This window comes from Pantherophis guttatus, chromosome 1, assembly GCF_059756535.1.
Source record: "Pantherophis guttatus breed Tessera chromosome 1, ASM5975653v1, whole genome shotgun sequence".
Classification (NCBI taxonomy): Eukaryota; Metazoa; Chordata; class Lepidosauria; order Squamata; family Colubridae; genus Pantherophis; species Pantherophis guttatus.
The window spans coordinates 284,284,988-284,301,293 of record NC_142063.1 but is presented as its reverse complement, the minus strand read 5'-3'; the positions used below and the strand labels follow the sequence as shown (position 1 = coordinate 284,301,293).

General features: G+C 32.9%; 1 protein-coding gene across 14 annotated transcripts in view; it reads right to left on the bottom strand.

The window, feature by feature from the left end:
- The window catches only part of BIRC6 (baculoviral IAP repeat containing 6), a 157,085-nt gene that overhangs the window by 126,320 nt on the left and 14,459 nt on the right, over window positions 1-16,306 (bottom strand). For all 14 annotated transcript variants that reach the window (XM_034428129.3, XM_034428130.3, XM_034428133.3 and 11 more), the window contains exons 2-11: window positions 15,904-16,085; window positions 14,041-14,178; window positions 13,199-13,392; window positions 11,622-11,733; window positions 10,304-10,386; window positions 8,911-9,133; window positions 8,666-8,826; window positions 7,214-7,272; window positions 5,017-6,411; window positions 375-524 (exon numbers count right to left, since the gene is read on the bottom strand). In XM_034428129.3, the coding sequence (XP_034284020.2) occupies window positions 375-524; window positions 5,017-6,411; window positions 7,214-7,272; window positions 8,666-8,826; window positions 8,911-9,133; window positions 10,304-10,386; window positions 11,622-11,733; window positions 13,199-13,392; window positions 14,041-14,178; window positions 15,904-16,085 (2,697 nt within the window). The remainder of the gene's footprint in view (window positions 1-374; window positions 525-5,016; window positions 6,412-7,213; window positions 7,273-8,665; window positions 8,827-8,910; window positions 9,134-10,303; window positions 10,387-11,621; window positions 11,734-13,198; window positions 13,393-14,040; window positions 14,179-15,903; window positions 16,086-16,306) is intronic.

The following is a 16,306-nucleotide window of genomic DNA, read 5'->3' as shown; positions in this document are numbered from 1 at the left end:
TATTTAATTTGTCTTTTGGTTCAGCTACACTAAAACTAAGTACACACACATATTTCATGGCACCATGTTTTCATGCAAGTTACGTTACAGAGCCTCTAGCTGGCATTTAGAAATAAAACTGATTAGCCATCTGCTGCTGGGAGAAACAATCTATGAACATTCTGGGTCAGGTTTCAATATTCACTTTAGTTTGGAAAACACATTTCTGCAAAAGTAACACACATAAAAACAGATGAGAATTTTTGCAGCAGGCAGGAACAACCCCCCCCCCAAAAGTATACTGCTTATTTATGATTTTAAAATGGTACTGTATTGTGTTTCTTCAATTCAATAGTATACCTTCTGAAAATATGAATGTAAAATTGAAGACTTACCTGTAATGCCTGGACTTGAAGGATTAGATAAAGGCTTTGTGCCTTCTGTTAATTGCTCAGTCACTTTAGACAGAGATGCATCCACAAGAATATCAGCTTCATCAACATCATCACAAGTTCCTCCAATCTGGAGAAAATGAAGTTCTCCACCTAAAAGAAAAAGTTGAGAATTTAAATGGAAGTCCACAACAGTCCAAATTAAGCACATGCACGCACGAACTCATTTTGACAAAATGCTTCAATGGAGTGTATTTTCTTGGGCGAGACAGGTTTTTCGAATCAGGTTTTGAGTATGTTGTATGGCACAGTAATATTTCCTGATGGGATGATCTTTCTTAAGAAAATGGAGGAATTGTGATTCTTCTGACTCCCCTGGGTCGAGTTTTGATGAGCTGTTATTCTTGGAATACCACTGGCAGCAGTTCCATTGTTACTTGGATTTTCAGTTCTCATGGTGCTAAAGAACTGTTGTTCATTTCCTTGGACATTCATTCTTTCAGGTTAGCAGATGATCGTTTTTCTCCTAATCTACTTAATATCCATATAAAACATTAGGAGAGTTATGCAGAGGTACATTCTGAGATATCAACAAAAGATGATACCTAGCTCCACCTCTATTTTCTAATAATTTCAGATGAGCCACTGGGTATCCAGAAGAAACACATTAAAATAATAATGGTCTAAAAGATGAAAATAATACTTTATCCATACAGTGGAGGGATACTTGCTGTCCCTCTAAGTGGAATTTAACATAATCTTAAAAAGCATTTTAGTTTATTTATTTATTTATTTTTAAATTTATATACCGCCCTTCTCCCTGAGGACTCAGGGCGGTGTACAGCCAGAATTAAAAAACATGGAATACAAATATTAAAAAACAATTAAAATATATATAAATTTGGCCCAAAATTAAAAATACAAACCAATTAAAACATTTAAAATTTCTTCTTAAGCCAGCCCGGATTGCTGGAAAAAGTGGGTTTTAAGGGCACGGCGGAAGGCACTAAGGTCTTGGATTCTCCTTATCTCTGGGGGCTCTGGGGTTAAGTTTGCTCTTAGATTCCTTATTGCTAGGATGGCTTGTTCTAGCTTTTGCTAGCTTTTAACAGTCCTTATATCCAGAGCTGACTTGGTAGAGGAACTAGAAACTTAAAACCAGTTCAAATTAGAACAGCATGACTGATAGCAAGAATATATAATCTATACTGATTATAATCTACACTATATTTTATAATTTACAGTCTATTTCCAGTCCCAAATCAGCATATTGATAAAGTATCAAAAATATAATAAAAATCATAAACAATTTAGGAATAGATTGAGGAATCTTCCTTAATATAACATGCTCAGATTTTAAAATCATCTTCAGAAAAGCTTTGCTAGATTTCCATTCTAAATAAGGGAAGATGACAAATATGAGAGGAATAATCTTTTCAGTACTGGTCATTTCCTGTCATTCACTTCCTTTGATTTTTCACATTATCATCCTGTTTGCAGTGAGATGCTATATAAGCATTAGATTTTCTTTAATAGTTTTTAAAAATTTAAGCGTTCAATTACTATTAGCTAAATGGGCACTAAATCACCATTATGTGTGTGTGAGAGAGTGAGTGGGACAGCACAAAAACCCTATGATGGTGTATGAATAATGAGCTTGATATTGGAAAAATTCAAAAGGTATTACTGACATTAGAGTGGATCTGTCTGACATACTGGATTAGAACTAAATAATTAATTTGAGACTTAAAGGTATCAGGAAAGGGAAAAAAACAGAAAATACTAATATAATTGGAAATCTTATCTCAAACTTGAACAACAAACTACCAGATATACAGCTTTCAAATAGATGAAGAATGCATCCTTAGAGTCATCTGAGTCCAATGAAATGTAAAAACCAAGAAATATATAGTAACAAGATTTGTACACAGATAAAAGAAAAAATATGCAAAAAGCTTGTGAACTAAAGAAATTAAATTGGAGTGAAGATAAAATGTTACTTTTTCATATTAATCCTGCCATGTTACAAAAAAGAAAAGTCTTCAAACCTTTAAGAGATTTATTAAAAAGACAAACAAAATTTAATTGATGTTTTCTTTCAAGTTAACCGTATTTCAACCACAAGGAAAACAAACATTTCTTCCCTTAAATAAAGAGACGTTGTACTAACTTGTATATAGTTTGTGGTATATTCCAAGCATTTTTTTCATAACAGATAATGATAGTAGCCATTAATTACTATTACTGATTTAAAACCAGGGTGGATTTGATTTAAATCATGATTTAAATCACTAGTAAAAAGGCTTGATTTAAATCAACTCGATTTAAATCATAATTTTTAAAGAGCAACTGTTATCTCCGCTACTCCTTTGACCCACTGTTGACTCACCTATAGTCCCAGTATTGCAGAATATACCGCTTTATGCTACATAACTAAGCTCCATTTCATGCTGAATAAACTATTTATGTATCTTAAATAGAAAACTATCTTACAATAGATTTTTACCCCAAAAGTTTTTTATTAAAATAAATTTGATAAAAATAAAAAAAATCCAATTTAAATTTTAAAAAATCTGATTTTTTTGATTTTTTTAAAAAAATAATTGATTTTTATCCACCCTGTTTAAAATTAAAACAACATCAAAAGAATAGGCAGCAAAACAGTTTTACTAAAATGGAATTAGTTCAATTGGACATAGAATATTTCTTAAAACAAGTAAAACAACTGCATTGGGAATACAGAGAAAAATCTGGAAAATCATTGCCTTCTCAAATGACATATTTACAATGAAGTAAAATAATAAGTCTAATAAAAAATTCCTTGGGAACAATGCATACCAATTATAATGCAATTAATTTTCATTTTTTTGGACATAGCAGGCAAGCAATTTTTAAAAAATATCTTAAATCCTCCAATAATTTCAGATGTACACTCAGAGGAATTGGCCGCACCCTTAATTTTTTAGGAAATCTAGGATATTATTGATAAGATGACATTTGGAAAGGCCAAATCACACCTCAGGGTGGTGAAGACAGGATTAAAACCAATTGAATCATAATAATTATAAATAATAAATAATAACAGCAAACTACAATTAATATTTCTCAAACTCCAATGTTATACTGTAATCATAGACTTGTCAGAGAAAAATCACAATAACAAGCTCACCCAACTAATACAACATGGAATTTATTAAAGTTGTCCTTTATTACATTTAACTTTCAATCTGGTGTTGGAACCCTTGGCATGGTTTACAAGACAAACATGTGAAATAAATGGAATATGCTAGATGAATTTGAAGGGAAGCTATTGTTATATGCAAATAACATTCAGGGTTTTTCAATGATCACCACTGCTCTCTATCTAAATTTGTAGAACTTGCAAGATTTCATAAAATAAATAAAATTAATTGGAAGTCAAATATAGCTAATGGTTAAACTATTATTGTTTTGTTTATTGCCCAGTTATTACCCAGAGATTATTATTTCCAGGAAAATATATAATTTAGTTGATAAGATTATTTTAAAAATGTTAAAATACCCAGATGAAAACAGGTACTAAGACAAGAATGCCCTCTAGGCCCAATAAACAGATTTTTATTTTAAACATATTGCTAAATTAATAGTTAATATTTTATGAATTAATTAAATAGCCAGAATTTCTTTGTTAAAAATTGTGTTACTCTTATGACAATAATAGTTTTTATCTTCTTCATTTTAATCAGTATCATTGGGCTTATCTATTAACCTCAATTATGTATTGGAATGGGCGTAATATTGAATATGTAAGCATGGCTTCAAAGTATGATTTAGTGTTCTTGTAATTTTGGCAAGTCCTGGGCACTAATTAAAGTAGGAATTTGGTTATATTTCCAGCACTGAAAGCAGTTGTTAGACATATCTGGGCCCTACCAGGTGGAAAAATTAAATTTGATCTTGCTTCCTATGAGAAACTGACTGAAAATGGCTGGTAATAGATTTTTCAAAAAACCCAAAAACAAAATATCATCATAACAAAATCATTACCCTTAATCAGCAATTTAAAGTTTTAAAGGTATTGGAAATGGCGCATGCAAACTAAGACAACAATGTATTATTAGTAAACGTCTTAAAAAGATTTCAAAAATAAATTTTTACAAACTTGGTTAGTTCAGGAAAAAACTTCTCTTCAATCTTAGTACTATTTTTGTCTCTAATATATAATTAGTGCATACATACACACACACACACAGAGTTACATTAGATACTTGTGTGTTTTGCATTATTATTTTGTTCTATATTATTAAGTGGAGTCTTATTTTCACCATTTTTTTCACTGAAATTTTACCCATAAAATAAATTATGTTTTTATTCTGAAATAGATAATAGTACAAAATAATATTTTAAATTTAAATAAAAACATAAAGAAAGAAATTAATAGGCATCTATCTGTAGGCTCTTAAAGATCAGGACAATAGCTATGACTGTGAGACTGAAGCCCATATATGTGCAGAAGTTATGGATGACAAACAAACAAGACGGCAGGATTTTGATAAGATGGTCATGGCTACCATTTTGACTTTTCTTTCCCCAGTTGACACCCCAGGGTATAAACAGAGAAACCTGGAAAAATGAAGCATTTTTTTAAAACAAACGAAAATCTTACCTCTAGTGCATGCACAGAGTCTATCAGTGCCTGAGCAGTATATTACTGAGACAAATTTGTCTGGTTCTTCAGTACCTTCCTTTTTAGGTGGCTCCACTTTGGCCAGGATTTCAAAGTTTGAAAGATCTAATATTTTAACATAGCCTCCCTGAGTGGTTATTACTAGATGCCCAAGAGCAGAGATTTCCGATCTTTTTTCTCTCTCGCTGCCATTCTTAGAAGTTAATTGTATTTCCTCTGTAGGTTCCTCACAGTCATCTTCTCTATTATCCAATATGTCTGGTGGGAGCAAAATCAATGAGGTAATGGTATCCTGGGGGTCTTTGATGTGCTGAATTTTTATAGGTTCCTCTTCCAGAGTCACAATCCTAGTGGCATAGTTCATTTTATAAAGCACTAGATAACCACCACTAGCACTTCGTTGTTCTGGCTGGATTATTAAGGGCGTCTGTACATCTGCTGGTGAGTCATGTTGGATCATACTGATATTTGCACCATTCACTACAGTAAGATTAGATTCTATTTCTCCTTTCCTTCTATTACACAGTGCCGAGTTTAATTTATTTAAATTATTCAAGGCCTCTACTTGATTTATTGCACTCAGGGATTCAACAGGACATGTCCGCAGTCCTATTAATAAATGAACTCCATCTGCACAAGGAGTGATTGAATCTACACAAAAATTCTCCTCCTCTGCAAACTTTGGCAGTCTTAGGCACTGAACCAAAGTTCCAGGTTTGGGAACCATTGAGTTCCACTTCTCAGAGTCCGGAGAAGTTAGGCTGGCTGTTGCGTCTGCAAACTGCTGAATGTATGTCACAGGAGGATCTTGCAACAGCAATTGCTCCTGGCTATCCAGCTCCATCTCTATGATTTGTGGGACTGTAAAACCATCATCATGTAAACTTTTACTCATGATATTGTTCATCTGTGAAAAGATTTTTCCTGCTTTTTCATCAGATTCCTTAATGCTGTAAAGCAGTAGTATAGGTGAAGTCCTCCTTACCAGAGGAGAATTCAGTTCTGAATTAGTACAGGATTCATTGTCAGTTGATCCCAGGTCTGATATACTACCAGCTTGAGTCCTGCTTAAATCATCCAGTGATCTCTGAGAATTACTACTAACAGGAGAGGTAGCAGGCGATTTGTATGTTAATAAACCTCCAGCTAACAAACAAGGAAAGGGAATGTTGTGGTGTTCCAGATGCTTTTCCTTCATCTTTTCACTTTTACAGTTAGTTAGGCAAGGGTTTGCCCCAAGTTCTTCTAAATCTTTCACTGTGTCTTCAAGTACGTTTGCAACTATTTCCCACTGAAGCTTCTCAGGCTGCTGAAGAATGCTGAGAGCAGTTACATCAAGGCTGACCTCCATGGTTTCCTTTTGTGATGTGTGTCCTTAAAGATAAAATATACAATGTAAAAAACCAAATCTTATCCATTGTGTTTTTGTAAACCTTTACATTTTATTTATTTAATTTACACACACACACACACACACACACACGCAAACCAACATCTAATGATATCTTCAAATATTTCTATTTTATCCAAACCAGATAATTATAGCTTGCCAAAGCTTGAAGATGGCAAAATATGCTTTGTCATGTGAACATCAGACACCTAAAATTTTTACAGAATAAAAGTAAATTACCAGGTAGAGAAATGCATTTAAAATATGGTATAAGACATTTGCATAATGTGTTAATATAGGATCATCACACGAACAGGTATAATTTCGATACTGGTAAAGTGAAATATAAGATATCCAATGCCTAAAGCAGAAATAAGAGAAAACCTATGCATATTTTCAGCATCAGTGGTAACCTTGAAGGAAAATAAGGGGCAGTCAGAATGATCTATCTCCCACCTCCAAAACATTTAAGGGTTTCAAATACATTTTGTCCTCAGAGAATAGCATGAAGACATTATTCTCAATCAGCAGCCTTAAAAAGATATTGATTTGGGGGCTGCCCCTTCTTTGTTGAAAAGATTGCAGGGAGGAGCAGAAGAAAAAGGATCATGAGGCACTCATTCCTCCTGCCCTGTTTCTTATGTTAAAAAACAGGTTTATTTCTTAATTCTAAATCAAAGTATTAAGACTAATACCAAGGTATATAATCCTTACTCTTTATTGACAAAAGCATTGCAAATAATTGCAAGTAATGTTATTACTATTTCATAATAAAATATTGCCTACCAGTCACTGATTCTGATCTGGAATGCTCCTCACTGTCTGAATCTTCAAGCAAATCATCACTAAAGTTAAGAAGATTAGAGAAATTAAGCCAAGAAAACAATTTAATACAATATACCTACTTCTAAACATAAATTTTAGCATTAAAACATGTTAATATACCAGCATATTATATATGAATATTATGAAAAAAATAATTTTCATAATTAGTTAGGTAAGCTACTGATGAGTTCAGTGATGATTATACTTATTTTAAATCCATTCTGTGATTTAACCTATATAATCATCTAATTCAGAAGCAAGTAGCCTGTATTTTTGCTTTAGGAAGTATATGGGAAAGAATTTGTTGAGGACTACAAGTTAACCATAAGGAGGGTCAATTGACCTTAAACTCTCATACTTGTGAGATCATCAAGACATATACTCTGTTTTTTATAAATCAAGAGAAATCAAGAGAAAACATACTGCAAATAGTGTCAATCATGTAGTTTCTGGTTCTTGTTGAAAAGCGAGCATTTTGCTATTCAAACATTACGACAAATATGTACTAGTAACAACTACTATAGTGGTTAGAATGCAGTGTGCAGGCTAACTCTGCCCACTGCCAAGAGTTTGATCCTGACCGTCTGAAGGTTGATTCAGCCTGCCATCCTTCCAAGATTGATAAAACGAAGACCAGATTATTGAGGACAATATGCTGACTCTGTAAACCTGGTTAGAGTGCGTTGTAAAGCACTATGAAGCGGTCTAACTGCTACTGCTACAAATACAAAATAAACTTTATATATAAGAAATATATAAAGACAAAGGAGGAAAGGCAACTCATGTCTGTTCTTTCAATCTGTAGTTGGGATTGAGCTGTATTGGTGACATTCAAGTGATAAACTAAGGTTTCATAAACTAACATGAACTATGGGCTTCTGGATTAATAATTAAAACCAAGACATTATATCAAATGGCAAGAGAAGAAAAATGCAAAGTGGCTTAACTGAACTTATTCTATAAATAATTTGATGTATTAATTGTTAACAGTTAATAGAAACTCATAAATTTAAATTAATAGTTAATATAAATTCTGAAGTTATTAGCATCCTCAGATTTTATAAATTTATTAATCATTTTAAAATGGACTATTCATTTGTTCTTCATAAATCTTACAACAGTAGTTAAATTGCACCGCAATTCATATAAAATCACTGTTGAACTTAATCTCTTAATGTACTTCATTTACTGTCTGTATTACAAACAAGTTGATATTTTAATGTTAGCTTTCAATTTGTATTTCTAAAAGCTTTTAACACAAACCTTTGCAAGTACTATTTATAAGTAATGGGGAACAAATGACCATTTTAGTTCAAACACTACGATGTTTTCCTTCTCCAAGTACACCATGACTAATGTCCTCTTCCAAAGAAATAAGCACACTCACATTCAATCAAATGTTTATTAGCATACCTGTCTCCTTCTAATTTTGGTATATCTGAACAGCTAGATGAATCTTCTATCCATGTTATTGTTGGTCTTCTTGAATCAACCCCTGAGCTCTGTTCCCCAGACAATACAAGTTGCTGTACAATTACTGGATCATAAGCATTGATCTCAAACTTTAAGTGCACCTATGCAAATTTAAAAACATAATTAAACTTAGATGCAAATTCTTATTTATATAATTAGCATTACAACGCTAGACAACAAGGTACCTTCATAAGTTTTGAAATATCCCATATACAGATCTTTCCTCGTTTTGTTGCAGCAGCTAAAAAATGAGGGCAACTTCCAGATCCAAAGCAGACTATTCTGTCTGTGCCATCTGTACAAGGAAACTGCGCTGGACTTGTTGCCAGCGTGACCGAGAGGGGCACGTTCTGCGTGTGTTCACCTTTCACAAATGGGCAGTTAGGGGAATGTCTTTCATGTTCAGACCTTAATGAATTAGAAAGATAAGTGTTAAAATATAAGCACTATTTTTTTCTCATTAGTAATTTTGCTGCATATAAGCTAAGGTGTTTGGCTAATTAGCCTGAAAGATAAAAGCATTCACCTAGGTAAGTTAAAGAGATAAAATATAGATTCCAAAGTTCCTGTGAGCAAAACCCTATTCATAGCCACTTTTGCAGAGAAGGAGCAAAGGTGATTTTTGGTCATTACTCCTCTACTGCAGCTCTCTGTACCCCCAAATAATCTTATCTGGAAAACTGAGATTACCCTCTAGGACTTTATAGCCACTGACATAGATAGCTGTACTTCCCCCATCTTATCTTTCACAGTATAGATCCAGAAAGTATTAAGGAACTCATTCACTTTTAATTTTTACCTGAATGTATGTGAAATTTGGGATTTTGAAGAAAAACATTTACATAAAGGTTCACATAACATGAATTCATACACAATGCATCTATTGTACATGTTAAAGTTCACAATTCAGCATCTTGAGATGTAATTCAAAAATGAATAAAATTTTAGGGAAAGGAGAAAAAAACCAATATATTGCCAATCAACTGTAAACATGCATACTTCAAAAAGTGTATAAAGATGAGCGATTAGAAAAATAAGATACTTTCTATCAACATTTTTCTCTCATATTTGTGAATTGATATGTAAATAACTTAAAATCAACTGACAATTTGGAAAATAAGAAAGGGAGTATTGATGTACTCAGTTGGATCCCTAAATTCCAGAATAATAATGGGATGATTGGTTCTAAAATTGTTATGATTTCCTTACAGGTATTATTTAAGAATGATGATTAGGAATAATGGCTGGTTCTTCATTCCATTATCTAAAGACATCATTATTTAATCTAATTTTTAAAACAGTCTTATGTTCTTTTTAAATAAGAGAAAAATTCCCCAAATGAAAATTATGTCTATTACTGAACATTCAAAAATATTTTATTTAATATTTAAATATTAAATTCTAAAAGAATTCTATGCTACATTTTGATGTTTTTAATTACTTAAATACTGTAATCAAATTTGAACCTAAGTATGTCAGAAAAAAATCTAAATTAATAGATCTAACCCAGTTTCTAAGGTAAGCCTTACATAAAGAACAGAAAGCAGTGCAGATATGTTTCAAATATTACATTCTCACCAAGGTTCATCTGTTGGCTCCCAGCATACCAAACATACACTACACGTAAAACACATGGCTCTATCATCTCCTGATGATGCAGGCTACAGAATTGAAAACAACAAATGAAAATTTAAATGTGACATAGTATCCCATATATACAAACCCACACATAGCAGAGAACCTATCTTTGCTACTATCTTAGTTATTTTTAATAATAAAATAACATAGTATGACATCCTGTCCCTAATAATTTGTATATGCCATCTGTATAATTTAAATAAAGTATTTTATTTATTATTTCTCTATTTAGAAATATTGGCATACTAAAATAAAAATATGGGAAAGATTACATATTTCAACAATTACCTAACAAAGAAAAGTCAATACTCTTGCCCCTCTTTTTAAAATATTTTTAAGTAATAAAAAACCCAAGAAACCATTAGGATAACATATTAAGAACTGTCTGCCTCAGGGCTCTTTTTACTTCTAGAAAGCTCTTATATATTAAGCCTCAGAGACTTTTGTGAATACAGTGAATAGATAGGAGGCTGCAGGATTGCAGGTTGTTTTGAAACAAACCCAGTTACCCAGAAAACACACAAAGGTAACCTCATGAACATGCATAGGTCACATGAGGAAAGAATTTATTTGCTAAAAGTGGTGGCAAAAAGCTATAATGGGAGAGTTGGAAAGTTGATTAGGGACAAGGGTGTTTTCCTCACCCATGTTTGAATGCATCAGGTTTTTTTAAAGTCCTATGATAAAACAGTCTTCAAAGAGTTTTCTCACCACTGACATCTTCTGGGATGTTTTCTACTTTGCAGTCTAGTCTATAGTTCTGGTATTCCTTGGAGTCCTTCCAATCAAGTAAGGCCCACTCCTATTTAATTACTGAGGTTATACAGAGGATGCCACTTACTGAGACTAAACACGACATCATTAATATGCTGGTTAAGTGGCTTATTTCTAAGTGGTTGAGTTGTGCTTCAGGGTCTAATATGGCATATACCATTTACTCCACCTCATGCAAAGACAGTTATGTAGTTGTTCCCCATCTTATATCCTTTAAGTTGCTTTGCAAATGGAGTCAAAATATATTTTATAAACATTTGACCAGAATGGCAGCATTTTTAAAATTAACATTTGTAATATTTATTTTGCCCCAAGGCAAACTTTATTTTTGAAAAACTGAACATGTGACTGCTTTAAAGGATTAAAGGCACAGTCAGGGCCAACAGAAAATGATCAAATGTATTTTCAGAAGACAAAGTATTTGAATATACAACACTAAAAATAATACATTGCTATGATTTCAGTTAGAAAACTATTTATTTACCTGATGGTAGAACCCAGCTTGAGCCATGGGATCTGGCTGCGCCCACCTATAACCTACATGAGGCCATGAGGTGAAGGTTTCCCGTCTGTTAGCTTCACTATACATTAAAGACCTTGGAAGAAGAAAAAAGGAATTACAAACAGTTCAAAGGCTCCCTAGCTGTTGTTAATTCTCCAATCTTGTGACCATTGTCTCTTCCAGAAGAAGCAAAAGTATTTACTGTTTGCACCCTGCTCATAAAATCACAACTTAAATAATCACCTGTATTTCTTCTGCTGAATTTCTTACTCCTTCTATCACCCATACTATAATTCTCCCTTATAGAATCTGTACTCCACTATAGATACATGCTCACAATTAAGGGTAAAGGGTAAAAAATTAACAGGTGAATTCATAGGTATATTACAAGACACAATGATAATGCAGCATCCAGTTTGCAAAAGTTAAAAAATGCTGTAGCAATCTTTTTCTTGTATCTCTGCAAGAAGATACAAGATGGAGAATTTGGGCTTTTCCCTTCATGAATTATTTCAAAAAACAGGAATGGATAAACCATAATCCATGTGGTTCCCTACAATCAGTTTTTTTTTTGTTGCACAGAATACATTGCCAAAACTAGCAGCACACAGAAGTGTACCTATTCACTGAGCTCAGTAAGAACACCCCCCCCCCGTATCAATCTTCACATTGGTTTTATATATCTAAAAACATATTTAAAGTACCTACAAACACAATACTAATTATATTCCTCGTATAGATGTAATTGCTTTCCACAAATTAAACAAACAAACAAACAAAACAGCATAGTGCCTAGTCTTTACAAGTTTTTCTGCATAAAGTAACTTGAGTATCTAAGATGTGCTATGATTAGCTATACAAGATGACCCAGAAATAAGTCTAAAACCATTCTAACTCTACTCCTGAAACTAAAACAGGAAGAATATCAATCATCAGACAAATTGCCAGTTCTCAAATGTTAGACATTTTGGAAATTTTGAATACTGTATCCTGGATGCAAAATGGCTTGACAAGGAAGCACAACCACTTACAATATATCAATATTCTAGGAAGAATGCTCCCTACTACCCAAATTACTTTAGCATTTTTCTTCCTGCACAGAAATGTGTATGCTGCACATGCAGCATTCTGCAGGTTTATTTTCAAAGAAACCTGTGGAGTCCAAGTGAAATTGAATTACTTGTAGAAATAAATATGATTCTGTAGGTTGGGGTTTTACTAATAAATATTAAGGAACATATCCACAAGGATAACATTATAACTGACACCACAATATATAGTCCTTGCCCATATATAGGCTGCTATAGTGACTTCTTTACATAAATCATGTGATACTGAGTATACATAGGAAACTTACAATTCCAAAAAGCAACCTACCATTTCTCTGCCTTCTTCCTCAAGCAAGTGTTCTTTGAATTCATTGAGGAACTGTCACACATAGCATTGAAAACAGCCAATCTGTCATCCCAATAACTTTGTGCTATTGCTTTAGATTGGACTAAAAATACACATATAAGTGAAACAAAGGTTTTTAAAAATGTGAATTAACTTCTCCATACCTATCCACTGATCGGCCAGGCCCCACACCAAGTTCCGGTCGTGCACTGGGCAAGAGGTAAGATAATCTATCCATAACAGATGAAGCTACAGGTAAGGCAGCAATGTTTTGATTTATTTTCTTGAGTTCACTTACAATGGCACTGGCAACAGACTTCAATACATGGTGAGGGAGATGGAACATAACAGTTGCCCACTACAAAAAATAAATAAAATTTGAGTTATTGAGTACAAGATCTCAGCTTCCAAAACACAATGGGAATGTATTTTTAGGATACAAATGCAATAAAAAGACAAGGCTAATGGGTATAAAAGGTCTTTAAAAGTAAATATGCTACCCCAGCATCTTTGAGATATTTTGCTTTGAAACAGAGCAAACATAGTACACCTCTGGCCCTCCAGATGTTGGTGACTTATTGTTCCCAGCAGCCCTACCTAACATAGCTACCATAAGGAGTTGCATATACTCAAACCTACAAATATAAACATAAAAACTAGATTTATGTTTGTTCTGAAAACAGTTCATTAAAAAAGAATAACTGTATAAAATGTTTCGAAGACTTCTCTTTCAGACTTTTGCTTACCATGAAGGAACCAATATCCAGCATTAAGACAGAAACAACAACGGTTAAAAAATGGATCCTCTCTGTATTATAAACACAAGATGGTAACCAAACACAAAGTGTCCAACTTTCCCTTCCCAACCCTTATATGGCATATTCATGTTCAAGCTTTGATTAACAGATTCATTGCAAGGGAAAACCACTATTAAAAATCAAATATAGAATAGCAACAGCAAAGCAGATAACTCTGTGGCATTAAAAAGAGTGATAAGATTTCTTACCTTTGCAACTTTGTGGTTCGCTGCTGTTTCATGTGAGGTATTTTTTAATCCATCTTTCAATTGTGCAAGAAACAAATCATATCCTTCTGTGCTTGACACATCTATCTTCTCTATACAAGCAGACAACAGTTGTTGAGCCTGAGATGCAAAAAGCAAATTTTTAACTTCTGATTAGCACTGGAATTATTAGTTCAATTTTTTACTTTCTATAAAGAATATATCTTTTGCAACAAATGTTTAAGGAATAAGGCATACATGGGAAAATATTTTAAGGCATTTACAAATAACTTAGTACTCAGAAAACCATTTGAATCTAGTTCCAGATAAAAATTCAAAGTAAAAATAGAGAAAATGCTTCTTCACAAGAAACATATCCAAATTACTTTAGAAATAAACTACTACTATTGGGATATATCAATATCCTAAAGATAAACAGCAAAGCCAGCATTATGCCAAGTGGTATTATAAAGTACCCATAGAAGTTAGTTAAAAAAAGAGAAGAAACTGATTGGTGTTCAGATCATATTAAATAATTAGATCCCTCATTTAAACTTACAACTTTCATAATAAAAATGATTATATATTCTTGGAAAGGTGCATGTGTGACACATTCTGAAGACTGGTTTAATGAAATCTTCCAGGTCTCAGTCTTGTTATTGGCAAGGAGGCAAGACAGCACAATTCTAAAGGGTTTTTTTCTTTCTGCCTTTTAGTTTTTAAAAATTGTTACTATTTCATATTCTGTTAAATATACATTTTTTAACGGTGGAATTAAATCATCAAGTCTTGTTTTCAAGTGGTATCATTTGCACTATATATTAAAAATTAAGAAAAATATAATTTAAAATGAGATGCATGTATCATAATGTACAATATAGTAAACACTCACAACAATAATAGTAAGTAGCAACATATCTTGTTTACTAGGTCACTTTACCCTTTGCAGTAGATGCAAAAACCAATAATTTGATTATTAGTAATAAAATATTATTAACCAAACAAGCCAAGTGATCATCAGATTTGTATTCACCCATGCTTTTAAAATGTTGTTTCATAGTGAACTATTACATTTCTTGTATTCTGTACCGATATGGATCCCGAAGTAACTTATTTGTGGTACATTACAAGCTTGAAAAACTTAAAACAAGGTTGTATGATCAACAACAAAGGAGTTCCTATTTGACTGTTTCATCCAGTTCTCATCATCCAGGCACAACTGGCAAAATGCTAGTGTGCACACATAATACTATTTCCTAGTTAAGTACTCTTATTCTAGTTAAATAGATCTTCATGACTGATTTTCTCAAAATATACCAATAGCTAAAATTCAATTAAAATACTTCCAAACAGAAAAAAAAGGATACTAATTAATGGTATATAGGTCTATGAATATATTCTCCAATCTCTCTATAGCTGACTTTAAATAGGGATAAAATATGCATCTCCTGTTACATAAATCTTATTAATCAAGGAAGGTGAACCAGGAAGATGCATTTCAAACTTTTAAAAGACAATCATCATCAACTTGAAATCAGTCTGAAAACAAACTGGGAGCCACTGGATTATTTAGGTTACATGTTCCTGAAATTTACCACCAATCAAGCATAATTATTCATTCCTTGACCAGATGAAGATCCTAGGCTACTTTGTGAGTATGATTACTGAGAGGTCCTGCATATGATGAAAATCAGATTCTGCATGATAGATACATGTAAATGAGGAAGAGACAAAGCCTTTTTTTCCCAGCATAGTAGCAGTATTATAATAAAAATACATATATTCAATGGAAAAAGTTAAAAGGGAATTAGATCTGGTGTGTGCGGTTCCTGTAGAAGTCTAATAGAAAGACTACTAATCACTTACCTCTGTAACTGGCAGTTCAAGCTGAACTATATCATCTTGTTTAGAAACAGGAGTTTGCAGAGCTGTGTCCAACAACAAGATGCCATTCAGATCCTTCCTACATCCAACTGCATAATCATCCACAAAGATGACTTTATCCACTGCAGAAATGTACTGACATTTCACCCGACCACCTGGCTTAGCTGTAAAATGTAAAAAGCAAAACAATAAAATAGAGATTTTAATTCAAATCAAGTAAGCATATTCATGAAATCCTGCTGAAATATACTGCAATCTCCTCTCACTGATCATAGAAGGGAAAGCCTATCATGGAAGGACACTATGCACGACTTCTGAGAAGATTTTACCGAAGTTTCTGCTCCTTAAACATTTACATTTGAATATCAATGAATGGTATTCTAAC